The sequence below is a fragment of the Bos grunniens genome, chromosome 10, assembly GCF_055505025.1.
Source record: "Bos grunniens cultivar Pamir isolate PY7600 chromosome 10, Bosgru_T2T1.0, whole genome shotgun sequence".
Classification (NCBI taxonomy): Eukaryota; Metazoa; Chordata; class Mammalia; order Artiodactyla; family Bovidae; genus Bos; species Bos grunniens.
The window spans coordinates 101,024,487-101,037,505 of record NC_141174.1 but is presented as its reverse complement, the minus strand read 5'-3'; the positions used below and the strand labels follow the sequence as shown (position 1 = coordinate 101,037,505).

General features: G+C 39.4%; 1 protein-coding gene across 28 annotated transcripts in view; it reads right to left on the bottom strand.

The window, feature by feature from the left end:
• Positions 1-2,014: 2,014 nt before the first annotated feature.
• APC (APC regulator of Wnt signaling pathway) overlaps positions 2,015-13,019 on the bottom strand; it is a 351,744-nt gene continuing 340,739 nt past the window's right edge. For all 28 annotated transcript variants that reach the window (XM_086323303.1, XM_086323316.1, XM_086323301.1 and 25 more), the window contains 2 exons: positions 11,291-11,505; positions 2,015-9,612 (listed from right to left, as the gene is read on the bottom strand). In XM_086323303.1, the coding sequence (XP_086179429.1) occupies positions 3,015-9,612; positions 11,291-11,505 (6,813 nt within the window). In that variant the 3' untranslated portion in view covers positions 2,015-3,014. The remainder of the gene's footprint in view (positions 9,613-11,290; positions 11,506-13,019) is intronic.

The window sequence follows — 13,019 nt, the reverse complement described above, 5'->3', positions numbered from 1 at the left end:
TTGATATTATTGCAAATCCAAATTAGATATTTGCTGAAATTTTGCCTTTTTGATAACTGTTCCAAAGGGAACATGAGTCAATCCCTCAGATACAGAATTACCTGTTCATTCATGTCTGGTAAACTTGTGGGCTATTGGGAGCTGAGATGGGCTGTGTCAGATTGTAACTCAATATTAACATCTTTTCATGCCTAAAGGAGAGGGCAGCTTGGTGTACTTTCTCAGATGCTGAGTCCAGTGGTTGAGAAGAATAGCTGGAACTGAAGGCAGTCCCTCGAGGAGCTTTACTGCAGTCACGCATGGCAGTTAACTCTGAGTGGTCCCAGACCAGCAGCATCAGCATCGCCTGCTAGTTCCCAGGCCTGACTCAGAATCAGGAAGGATGGGGATGTGTTTTAACAAACATTTTTGGTGATCTGCACGCACTCAAGTTCGAAAACCACTGCCTCGGTTCTGTCTGCTGCAGTCCAAAGATAACAGGGCACTGCCCTACTTAATAGGAGTTGCAACTCAACTAACCCCCAATGTTGGCTCAGTGTGCCATTTGTAACATACAAGTGTAAACTGGGGACTATTTGGGTTATCAGTTATGGGAGCACTCCCTGAACTTCTAAAATTAGAACTGAGATTTTCTCCTTTACTAATTCAGAGCCATTGTCTCTAACTAGAGGGTCTCATACAGAACCTTTTCCTCAATGGGCAATATATACTGTACCTTCTCCCAGCAGGTACTGCTTACTGGAATTCCTGAGTTTCCTGGGATATGGAGGGCATCCTTTTTTCATTTTCAGCACTGTTTTTTTTTTCCCTTCCTTGAGAAAGGCAATTTTATTCTAATTGACTTATATCCCATTTTTTTCTATAAAAGTATTTGAAGTGGTTTATAAAAATTGTCATGCAATAGTAACTAAAAAAAAAAAAATAGAAAATCAGGACTAAACAGGAAAGAAATATAACCTCTATTCATATATCCCTGCTGGATAAGGCATCCTTTGAGAAAAACAGAATAGTCTTATGACTTACCAATGATTTCACTCAGATAAAACTTGATCAAAGTTTAAATGTAGGTATATTCCAAAGGTGAGCAGTAGAAAGAGTATGGGCTTTGGAGTCATGCCTTTCTTCAAATCACAGCACTTATTTACTGGCATTTTAGTAAATGACTTAAAAAAAAAAAGTCCCTACCTGTAAATAATAAACACAGGTAAGCGGTAGATAACTAACTCTATGATGTGATTTCAAAGACAGCAGGTAGATATGCTTACTCCTCACCACCTTTCCCCAGTGTCCTGCCATATTTAAATATCTTTTCCCTTCCCCAAATGCAGAGTGCATGAATTTATCATTAAAAAATAAAATTTCATTTATTCAACAAATACGTGAACATTTATCATCATCCTTACTCTCTGATCATTTAGAACAAATTCTGGAAAGATATATTAGCTTTTTAAATAAATCTTATCAGTCTACCTTCCTTCATGAAGGAGGATCCTCTCCTTGCTGTGTGAGGAAGGGGGCATTTGAACACACACCCCACAACCCTACTCATCAAAAACAAAGTTTTCATTAACAGGCAGTGGTTTCTTAAGAGTCTCTTGAATGTCTTAGCATTTTCTGAACATAGCAAGGTACTGATTGTATTTGGCTGCTGAAATTTTGCTGTAACACAAAAGGGGATGAAAGGTGTTCATTTCAGACCCAGGAGCAACAGGAGGGACAAGACAGTGACATTCCAAGACGGGCTTGGAAGAGACTACTTCTACCTCAGAAGAATTAATTTCTCAAGGACAGAATTCTATTAAGAAAAAAGAAATGTTCTTTGTGGGCCTATTGTGTTCAATGCCCATATGCAAGGCAGTTCACATTGCTATTATATGAATTTAAAAAATCAACTCCAGCGGAGTAAGAAAAAAAAGTAAACAGAAAAATACTAAACAGGAAGTCCTAATCACACATTCAAAAAATTTTCAGGAACGGTTAAGTGCCAATGCATGGAATGGTTAAATGCCAACAATCAGCTTCAATTGTTTTTTATTACAGTAAGAGGAAGTTTACTCTTAAATGCATAGAATTTGAAGAAAAAATTTATATAAGCTTTTAAAAGAGGCCCTTTTTGACAGTTATTAATACAAATGTGAAATAAGACCCTTCAAACAAATATTTCAGTAACAGTTTACATACAGCAATAATTTATTCTGAAATGTTCATTTAGTTTCTGTTGAGACACGATTCATGTCTCAATAATAAAAGAGCAGCCATCTCACCTCAAATACCAGAATATACAACAAGTTACAGCATAGCAAAAATTCTACCTACTTTCAGATGTTCAGGTAAAATAGTATCATTCAATGTTTTACAGTTACAGATTTTTTTGTTTTGCGCACAAAATAGTGTAAGTTGTTACACTATAGCTATCTATATGCACATCATGTGACCACAGAACTGTTAATCATTACTTCTGAAATTGAACCATCATTTTCATTCATGCAGTAAAGCAAAGCAGGCTGGGTAAACTTGTTCATTGGGAACCATATTACTGTGAATTTCACAGCCACATGATTAATAATGATGTTAGATGGACTCTCAAGGACTAGAACAGAATGTTTTTTTGCATAAATACCAATTTCTCCCTGATGTAAGTTTAGTCAGTTTATTATCTAGAAATGATTGATAACAGCAATATATCATATCTTCTATCTGTAGTGTTATTTTAAGACAAGCAATAATTAAAGGATGCTGGGATGGGATGCTACTTAAATACATGAAAAACATACTGTACAAATATACTTGGCTTTACCATTTTCTTCCTAACTATCAAGAGTGCCTCCCAAAATATGACCAGTGAAGACGAAGTATACTATCAAATATGGCTTCCAGAACAAAAACCCTCTAACAAGAATCAAACCTATTTACAAAATTTTTCAGTCTTTTACAGTTTCACTTGAAACAAAATTTCTACATAGCAGTTGTAAAGAACACGTATCACATTCTCGGTTTCATCCTTCCAGCTCTTTTCACACAGATGTCACAAGGTAAGACCCAGAATGGCGTTTAGGACTTTGAGTCCCGCTGGGTTCTGTGCTGTCAGGTTTTGAGTCGCGTTTCTTTGTGTTGTTGCTCACTGGCGTTGGGATCTGAGACGGTCGGGCTGAAGTGCCATCTGTGCTGCTCTTCCTTGGGCTTGGGTTGTAATTAAAAGGACTCACCCTGGCGGCGACAGTCCCACTTGGTGAACTGTGCTTGCTTGAGCTGCTAGAACTAAATGGGGTACGCTCGGCTATAGAACTTTCACTAGTCTCGGATGCAGGGACAGGGTTATTACTGTGTCCCGGTTTTGTCTCAGTTCCTTTTTGGTCTGGAGGATCTACCTGAATAAAGGAATTCAGGCGGTTTTCCAGACCCATGGTGCGTGTAGGGGCACTACCATTGCTCACATTTTGTTTTCCCTGATTATCTTTTGAATCTTTAGGGTTCGGGTTTCCCTTTTCTGAAACAGTGTCAATCACGGGGGGAGTATTTCCTGTTGGAGATCTTCCAGATCTAGGGTTGTTAATGGGGCAATCCTCAATTCTCACCCAAACATCCTCTGTTTTAGAAACAGCAGGTGCCATTTGATAAATCAGAGTCTTTGATTCAGCACCATTTGCAGCACCTGAAGAAGTGGTCTGAGAAGTACTATTTGTGGGAGAAATTTCACTTTCTTTTATTTTTCTCCATGTTCCTTTTGTGGATACCTGGTTTTCTTTAGTTTGTTTGCTTCCTGAAATAGAGTTCACTTGTTTTTCGTCCTCACTTTTTGCCTTTTCACTAGATTCTGATGAAGCAGAAAGAATTGAGGATGAACTTCCAGTTCTTCTCCAAGTGCTTACTCGAGGAAGTGATGATGAGTGTTTGCTGTGCTCACGTTTCCAGGTCCCTGACCTATTGATGGGAAGTCTGGAAGGACTTTCGGAATGAGAACGTGCTATATCATGGCGCTTTACTGGTCTTCCATCATTATACTCTATGGTGGGACTGAGGTTAGGTGGGAGTTTTCGCCATCCACCAGACTGAACAGACGAATGTGTAGACAGAGACATATCAGGAAGGGAAGGACTTAAAACTGGAGTATGAGCCTGGGACCGTGTGGGAGAATCGGGTCTGGAAGATGGAGAAAGAGATTCAAATGAAGCAGATTCCTCCAGTTTTCTCCTTAGGGTTGGGCTTGGAGCTTCTTTGATGAAAGTTGATTGGCGTACTAATACAGGTCTCTCTGACCTATCGGATTCACTTCCACTTGACTTTGTTGAAGACATTCTAGAAAGTTCTACTTTTTTATTGGATCCATTACTATTACTCATTTGATTTAGCCCTTTGGAGGCAGATTCACTTCTTGGGATACCACTGCCATTCTTGGATAAGCCTGTTTGTTTGGTGAGGTTCTGCTGGCTCATCTGTCTGCCAGGAGATGTGTAAGACATTTTCCCAGAACCTGAGGACTTAGTTGAAGCAGTACTAGGGGATGACGTCCTTGGTAGTTGAGATAATTTGTTAGGGGGACTTATTCCATTTCTACCAGGAGAGATTGAGTTTCGCCCTGGAGACTGCATTGGTCTACTTAATGGTTGCTGGGCAGGTCTCGAAGGAGTGGAATCTCTAGATCCTGATCTAGAAGGTCCTTTGTTTGATCCTGCTGTCTGGGATGCCTGCCTTGTAACAGGGCTTAATTCTGACTTCACTGATGGCTTGGTTCCTCTGGGAGAGGTGGTAGCCGGCTGACCTTCACTAGGGCTTTTGGAGGCTGGAGTCTTGAGGGGCGGGCCTTTTTTAGAAACTGGGCTTGTACTTGAAGAGCTATTCCGAACTCCTGGAATATGAATCATTGTCCTACCTCGAGAGATTGAAGGCATGTTTGTTTGAAGGGGTTGTTTCATTTGGCTCGAAATTTCCGAATTAGATCGAACTTTTCCAGTAATCAAACTTTTATAAACCTTTTTGCCTCCTTTTATTCCTTTATTTTCAGATTCTATTTTTTTAGTTTCCAATGTACTTTTCTCCCCAGGTTTTAGAATTCGTGGACCTTTATTACTCGTAAAGGGTTTTTCTTCTTGATCAGGTGTAAGATGAAATGGTGATCCCAGAGAGATACCCGATTTCAATGAAAGGATAGAATCTGAATCAGATGAAGCTTGTCGAGATAAACATGCAGCGGCAGCAGCTTGATGTAAACTACTTACTATGGAATTTGCGCCTTCCTGAATAGCTTTCCAATCAAAATTTTCTGAATCTGGGGATAAACCATGTTCTGAATCTGGTCTCTGTATATCTTTCAAATCGAGTGTCAAATCTTCTGCTAATATGCCACCCATATTTCTGGGACTATGCTTTTCATTATCAGGCTTGAGCCTTGAAGGCTTTTTCTTTTTTGGCATTGCAGAACTTATACATTCCTGCAGCAGGTCATCTTCAGAATCAATACTAAGAGAACTGAGAGAACTGTTTCTTGAGAAACAAACAGGGGTGTCTTCCACGTGAAATGATTTAGGAGCATAACCTGAGGCCTGTGGTTTACCTGGTTCTCCCTGTGAGGCAGGGGGCTCTGTCTCTTTGATAGGTTCATTTTCCTTGTTGTTGTTGTTTTCTTGATCAATGTCACTAAGAGAGCTTAGAGAGGAATTTCGAGAAAAGCAAACTGGAGTATTTTCAATAGCGAAATTCTGTAATTTCTCATCTGTTGCTGCCCCTCTGTCTGGTATATCTTTGGAAGACTGGGGAAAAGTGGACTGCTTCTGCAGCACGGGTTTAGACTGACCTCTATTTATTGGCTGCTTTGTAACAGCTGGTGTCTTACTAGCTGATTGTTGGTTTGAGGTTAGTTCTGTGTGGTTGGTCACTTTAGCTTCTGATTCTTTATTTTCCTTCCCCTTTCTTAATTCAGCCTTTTCCCTGGAAAGGTCAACATCATCATCATCAAAATCTAGAGAACTCAAAGAGTCATTTCGTGAAAAACAGTATGGAGTGCCTTCAATGGGCGTGTAATGATGGGGTGAATCAAAAGTAAAACTTCCTCTGACTCTGTCTTCATTATTTGGCAGTTTATCATTGAAGTCCTTGGAATTATTTTTCAAGTGCTGTTTCTTTGAGTCTTTGTTTTCCGAGAAATTTCTTTCTGCATTTAGATTATTTTTTGAGTCTGTATTTTTTCTTACACGTGTCCTGTATTCAGTATTTTGTGGTATAGGTTTTACTGGTGAAGTAGGTTTCTTTGTCTTACCATCTAATTGATTTTTGTTAGTTCCAGATGAAGACATAGATGCTTGCTGGACCTGGTCCATAATCTTTTTCACACGGAAAGGCTTGTGACTTTTTCCTTTGGGCATGGCAGAATTAATGCATTCTGCAAGAATATCACCTTCTTCTGTTTTGCTGTCATCCAGTTCAGGTACAGTGACAGATGAGGCTTTCCCTCGTTGAGCCTCATCTGTACTTCTGCCTTCAGTAGGAATGGTATCTCGTTTTTCAAATTCACTTGACTGTGCCCCTGCTCTAACCCCTTCTCCAGCAGCTAACTCATTTGGAGGGGATTCTATCGTTAGATCACTCAGAGATGTAGCTGTGGAAAAGTTTATAGGTGTCCCTTCTACACAATACACCCGTGGCATATCATCTCCTGGTGTAAAACTAACATGCTTTTGTGCCTGTAACCTGTTTTGCGATGGCAAAAGTTTGTATACAGGGAGCTGACTTGGTTTCCTTGCCACAGGTGGAGGTAATTTTGAAGTAGTCTGGGCTGGTTTTTTGGCTTTGCGTGAAGATTTTGTTGGCATGGCAGAAATTATACACTCTTCTAGTATTTCAATATCATCATCATCTGACTCATCTAAAAGATCTTTTTCAGAATCAGTGGGTTTTTCTGCCTCTTTTTCCTGGTTTTCATTTGATTCTTCAGGCTGCTCACTTTCTGTTTCATTCCCGTTGTCATTTTCCTGAACTGGAGGCATTATTCTTAGTTCCACATCTTTCTGAATAAATGGCTCATCAAGGCTCAGAGCGCTCAGGCTAGATGAACAAGAAAATCCATCAGGAGTACTCTCTGTGGCAAAATGTAACAGAGTATCAGCCTCTGGAAGAACCTGGACCCTTTGTACTGCAGCATTTACAGCAGCTTGCTTGGGTCCACTTTCTCTCTTTTCAGCACTAGGTGCTTTATTTTTAGGTACTTCCTGCTTCGTTTGAACTGTCTGAGGAGGAGGCGGAGGAGGCGGCGGAGGGGTTTTGCTTCTGCTTGGTGGCATGGTTTGTCCAGGGCTATCTGGGAGGTCACTGGGGCTTATGATGCCACTTACCATTCCACTGCAGGGTTCACTCTGAACAGAGCTGGCAATCGAGCGACTCTCAAAACTGTCGAGTGAACTGACTGAAGTACATCTGCTAAACATGAGTGGGGTCTCCTGAACGTAGTGCTCTGGTGGACTTTTGGGTGTCTGAGCACCGCTCTTGGAAGGAGATTTGGCCCCTGAAGAAAATTCAACAGCTTTGTGCCTGGCTGACTCTGAAGACAGACCAGAAGCCTGGAGTCTGCTGGATTTGGTTCTAATGTGCTGTGACCCTGCTGGAACTTTACTCACAGAATCTTCATTTGACCTAGGTCCGCTGTTGTCCTTGATTTCAGCTATTTGCAGAGTGTTAGCAGACTCTGCTTCTTGTGTTGTCTGATCACACCCTACTTCATCTTCAGCAGATGACAGAGACGATAATGAACTGCATCTTGAAAAACATATTGGGGTATCTTCTACACAGTAAGTCTGTATTGTTTCTTGGTTGATAGAGGGGACTTTGCAAGAGGAAGAGGTGGCTTTTGGGGTCTGACCACTTCTGCTCTGTGCTGAGCTGGGATGCAGCTGATTCTGCCTCTTGGCATTAGATGAAGTTGTGGATGTATTCTCGCTGCTTGAAGAGATGTGTTCAGTTTTTGTGCTCTGTCCAGATGAATTCTTTGAGAATGAAAATGCTGGTTTCTGTGAAGAAGGAATGTCTGTGGTGTATTTTAAGCTATAATCAATAGGCTGATCCACGTGATGTTTTTCTTCACTGTATTTTATGCTATAATTGGTTGGCCTCTCTTCTTCCTCATGCTGCCCTTCCTCAGAGTAACGTTCGCTATAGTTGGTTGGTTTATCGTCTTCATAGTCATCTTCTTGACACAAAGACTGGTTCACATTTTGACTAATTCCATGATTAGAGCCTACTCGATTTGTTTCAGATCCATTGGCTGCTCTTGACCTGTATGGGGAAACACATTCTTGCTGCCCAAAGTGTGGTTGGAACTTGAGGTGTTTATCATCAGTGCTCTCAGGATACACGGGATAAGCTGTGCTTTGACTCCTTGATTGTCTCTGCTCATTCGGTTTTATTTCATCTTCTAGTATATGTTTGGGTCTTGCCCATCTTTCATTCTGTGAAGGGCTCTGCCTCCCAGAGTTCAACTGTTCATCGGAATATTTGAGACTGTAATTTATTGGTGTATCTAGTTCTCCATCATTATCATCCATATGATTTGCACTATGTATTTTATGGGCTAGGTCAGCTGGATACTGACCATAGCTGCAAAATTTACTTTCATCATCTTCAGAATAGGATTCAATTGAAGGTTTCATCTGACCTCTTTTACCATAACCATCACTACTGCTGACACTATTTAAACTATCATTTGAAGATCTCTTATATTCTACTTTGGCATATGGTATTGGACATGTTCTGTTTGAGTTTTCTGACTTGGTAAAGTTGTACGTGTTTGCATGTGTGTGGGTGGTAGAGCTTCTTCTTAGTGCATTCCTCTCATCTGTCCCACAGTGTAGTTCTGTGGTAGACCCAGAACTTCTGTCTTCCTGAGAGGTATGAATAGCTGATACTTCTTCCATGACTTTGGCAATCTGGGCTGCAGTGGTAGAAATCTGCAAACCTCGCTTTGAAGAGGTTCCTGGGTTTTCTGTTGCTGGGTGATAGTTGCCTAGGCTAATACCTCGTTCTCTCTCCAGACTTCTATCTTTCTCAGAACGAGAGCTATCTAAACTTCCCCTTGATGAAGAAGAGCTGGGCAATACTGTAGTGTTTAAGTACGGTGATAGGACAGTCATGTTTCCAGTATTAAAATTGTCTGACCTGTTATCATCATGTCGATTGGTGTCAAAAACATAGTCACCATAGAGATTTTGCTTGTGTCTCTGCTTGCTACGATGAGATGCCTTGGGACTTAAATTGTCAATATTGTCAAAAGTTTCTGATAAATGCTGAGCATCTAATTCTGCTTCCAGGGCCTTTTGTTTCCTGACATGTAGAGAAGGCAAACTTGAACCAGGAGACATGATATTGGCATCTTTATACTTTGCAGGTCTATTTGCCATGAGATTCCTTAAAGCTGCAGCACTTCCCATAGCAATCATCTTGTGCTTTGAATGAATGAGGTTCTTGAGCATGCTGACTGCTCCCATGTCCCACAATGCTTCCTGGTCTTTAGGGTTTCTTGCTGAGAGATTCCACAAGGTTCCGCATGCATTGCTGACTATTGTCAAACTGTGAGATTTCAAGTGTTGTAATAAGGTCTGTAAGCAATTATTCTCTCTTAGGATTTGCCTGAAATAAAAACAAGATATTACAAAAGTAAGGTAAAAATCTGTTTGCAGTGACAAATAAAAGGAAAGAGAACAAATTTAAATCTAAAGGTAACCGCTAAAACTGGTAACAACAGGCATAATAAAACTACACCAAATTATATTATAAATTTCAAGCACTGCCCATCTCCTTTTGTTCTACCTTAGTTCATTTAATGTTTCTTGTTTTATAGGACTCATCTGTCAGACTAAAAGGTAAAAATGTTCAGTTTCATCAATTCTGCATTTCCTATTCTGACCTAACAGCTTTAAAGATTTTTCTTGAGCAAATATATATTTACTTTACATAGTGACAGAGTTTCTCAGTTTACTGAGTATAAATATATTATGAAAGCTGAACAGGGACTCTGTGGTAATTTAACATCTGGGTGGGTTCCATAATGTTGACAACAGAGACATCTCAGAAGAAGTAGAGAGAATGAATTAATAGATCTTTACAAAGTCAGGGAACACACTGTAAGCTCAGGTCAACAAAATGACTTTTAGATAATCTCTCTCTGGTTTGAATTTGTAATACTGATACTTCCCCTTATAAGTGGTCTTGGGAAAATTGTGTGTGTAGTTTTTCTAAAACTAAAGTGAAAGTTTTCAAAACATTTAAAAGTAACTATAAAAACAAGAGTTGAGAGCGTAATGAATGTTAGGATCTGAAGAGCTATGGCTTATTTAATGCATGGTAAAATGAAGTTTAATGAGAGCATAGTCAGCTCTGCTGCTAAGTCATGTCAGTCGTATCCGACTCTGTGCGACCCCATAGGCGGCAGCCCAGCAGGCTCCCCCGTCCCTGGGATTCTCCAGGCAAGAACACTGGAGGTGGGTATAGTCAGCTCTAGTGGGCTTTAAAACTGATAGGCAAAAAGGTACAATAAGCTTTAGCAATGGTAGCTCTCTCAGCAGTCCAGTAGACACCTGAATGCTTACTGAGTTTAAGAGTTCTTCCATGAGAAGAGGAAAGGGCGGCAAGGCTTGTAGTTTGTGCATCAAAAACTTACAGAAAAGATGTTTACATTCTTTACAAAGCCCTTTTACTACAAGTACCCCATAGTCTTTTTTTGAAAATGAGAGAGGAACAATACAGGATAAAATAAATAAATACACTGTGAAAGATACTATATTTTTGTTGAGATAATGCAAAGCCCAAGTTGTGAAAATGTATGCCTTGCATCTGAGGTGCTCTGTTAGGTTTCACAGTTCTAATAAATTGGATGAATGGCTGTTGGCTGAAAAACATTTTGATTACTGATGTTATGGCTCCACTAGAAAAATGTGAATCACTGTACTTTCTGGATCATAACCACAGTTTTTTTTTTTTTTATAACCTCATATTCCCTTAATCCATACTACATATAGGAAAGGATTTTGTTCTCTGTAATATTTATGGCTTTCATTTTTTATTCTACACATGGGTTATATCTCTCAAGTCTCACTGGTTTATTTTTAGACATCTTTGTGATACTATGAACTTTTATTAGCATAAATGTTAATGAATAAATCAGGTATTAACAGTTAATAGTTTCATTGTCATAAGTGTAATTTGGGTCAGAACTTGCATAATTACACAAAACACTGCTCAGTTAAGTCTTTCTGAAGATATGAATCTTACAAATTCATTTAAAAGTAACAATAAACTCTGTATTTACCTGTGGTCCTCATTTGTAGCTATCAAGCTGGATACATTCCGTAATATCCCACCTCCACTTTCAATAATGGCTAAAGTATTGGTCTGGCTGCGATAAGTGAGAGTGCCAACCAAAAATGCAAGCGCACCATCCACAGCACATATGTCAGCTTTATTCTCAGTGCAGTGTGCTGACAAGTTCCATAAGGCACTCAATACACTTTTGAGGGTTGATTCCTATCAAGAAACAGAATATGTCATCTAGTTAAGAGTTGTAACTATAACTCTTAGAACGTCTATGCTTACTTCTATAGAGAAAGCTCTCTCTCTTTTTTAAAAATATCCCCTTGCTGCCCATCCTTTACTGGTAAAGCATTAGGAACGCCTCACTTAAAAAAACTTTCATAAAATACCAAACCGAACTTAAGACAGTGATACCCCATGAAACAAGCAGAACACAACATTAAGACAATGACCATCACATTCATCTAAACAATGAACGTGAAGTGTTAGAGGGTTCACACTTGTCTCACAGAAGCTTATACTAGAAAATGAAACAACTGATGTGCATTCTGAAAAGATAATATTTTCAGGATAATATAAACTAGAAAAGACCCTCTAAATGGTGATTTGAAAAGATATCCAGACCTATCATTAAATGAAAAGAGCAAATTGCAGAGAAGTATGTACAATATTGTTTGTATAAAAATACACATCCATATTTATGTGTGGTTGATGCAAAAGTAACAATTTATTAAAATGGAAGCAGACTGGAAATACTCCAATTTCTTAAAATCCTCGAAGAAACAAAGTCATTATAAAAATGAGAACCCCCTGATGTACAGTATCATAGTAAACTGTCAAATTATAACTGCCAGAGAAAACACTTTGAGTATGCAATTAAGGATGTTTGGTTAAAACTTGCCATGCTCCTGACAACAGTCTTCTTACTAAAAATCAATCAGGGAACAAACGAACATTCATTAGAAACCTACTCTGTGCCTATCACAGTTACAGGTACTCTAGAGGATACAAACAGAGCACCTGACACTTGCTTTGAAGGTGCTGTTTACTTTGGGGAAAAAAGACAGTAACACTATACTTAAAACCAAGGGCTCTAATGAAAAGACTACTGCCATGGGAACTTAAGTCAAATAAATGAAATAATTTTTGGAGGAGAGCACCTCTGCAGATAAAAAGACATGTACATTCAGAGGAGGCAGGGGAAGTAGAATGAGTAAAGGCATGGAAGTGGGAATAAGCAAGGGAGGACTAAATAACAGAAAGAAGACACAGAAGAAGTCAAAGTCCACGTTGGGAATTTGTGGGAAGTAAGGTCAGACAGGGAAAAGAGGGCCCTGAAAGTCACGGCAAACATTTTGGGCTCAACCCAATCAAGAGCCATTGTATTCTCTTCTTCAGGATATTAAATGAATAAAATAGATACTATTTACCTTGAGGCAGAGAAGAAATGCTTTCACCACTGAAGATGTGAAAAGGACAATAGCTCAATTTTAATTATAATGTGATTGAGGAAATGGGACAAAGTATCTTGAGATCAGAAAAAATGGGAACAGTTTAGAGGAGTGAGCTAAACTTACAACTGACCTAGAGATGAGAGTTGAAGGTAGGAAAACAGAAGTTGCTCTCTTTGGGACTACATGTAGGGGGCCAAGGGTTTTGTTTCAAAGAAGCTTTATAGTTAGAGGAGACAAGATGAAACGATTAGATGTGGGAGGTATAGGTAGTCA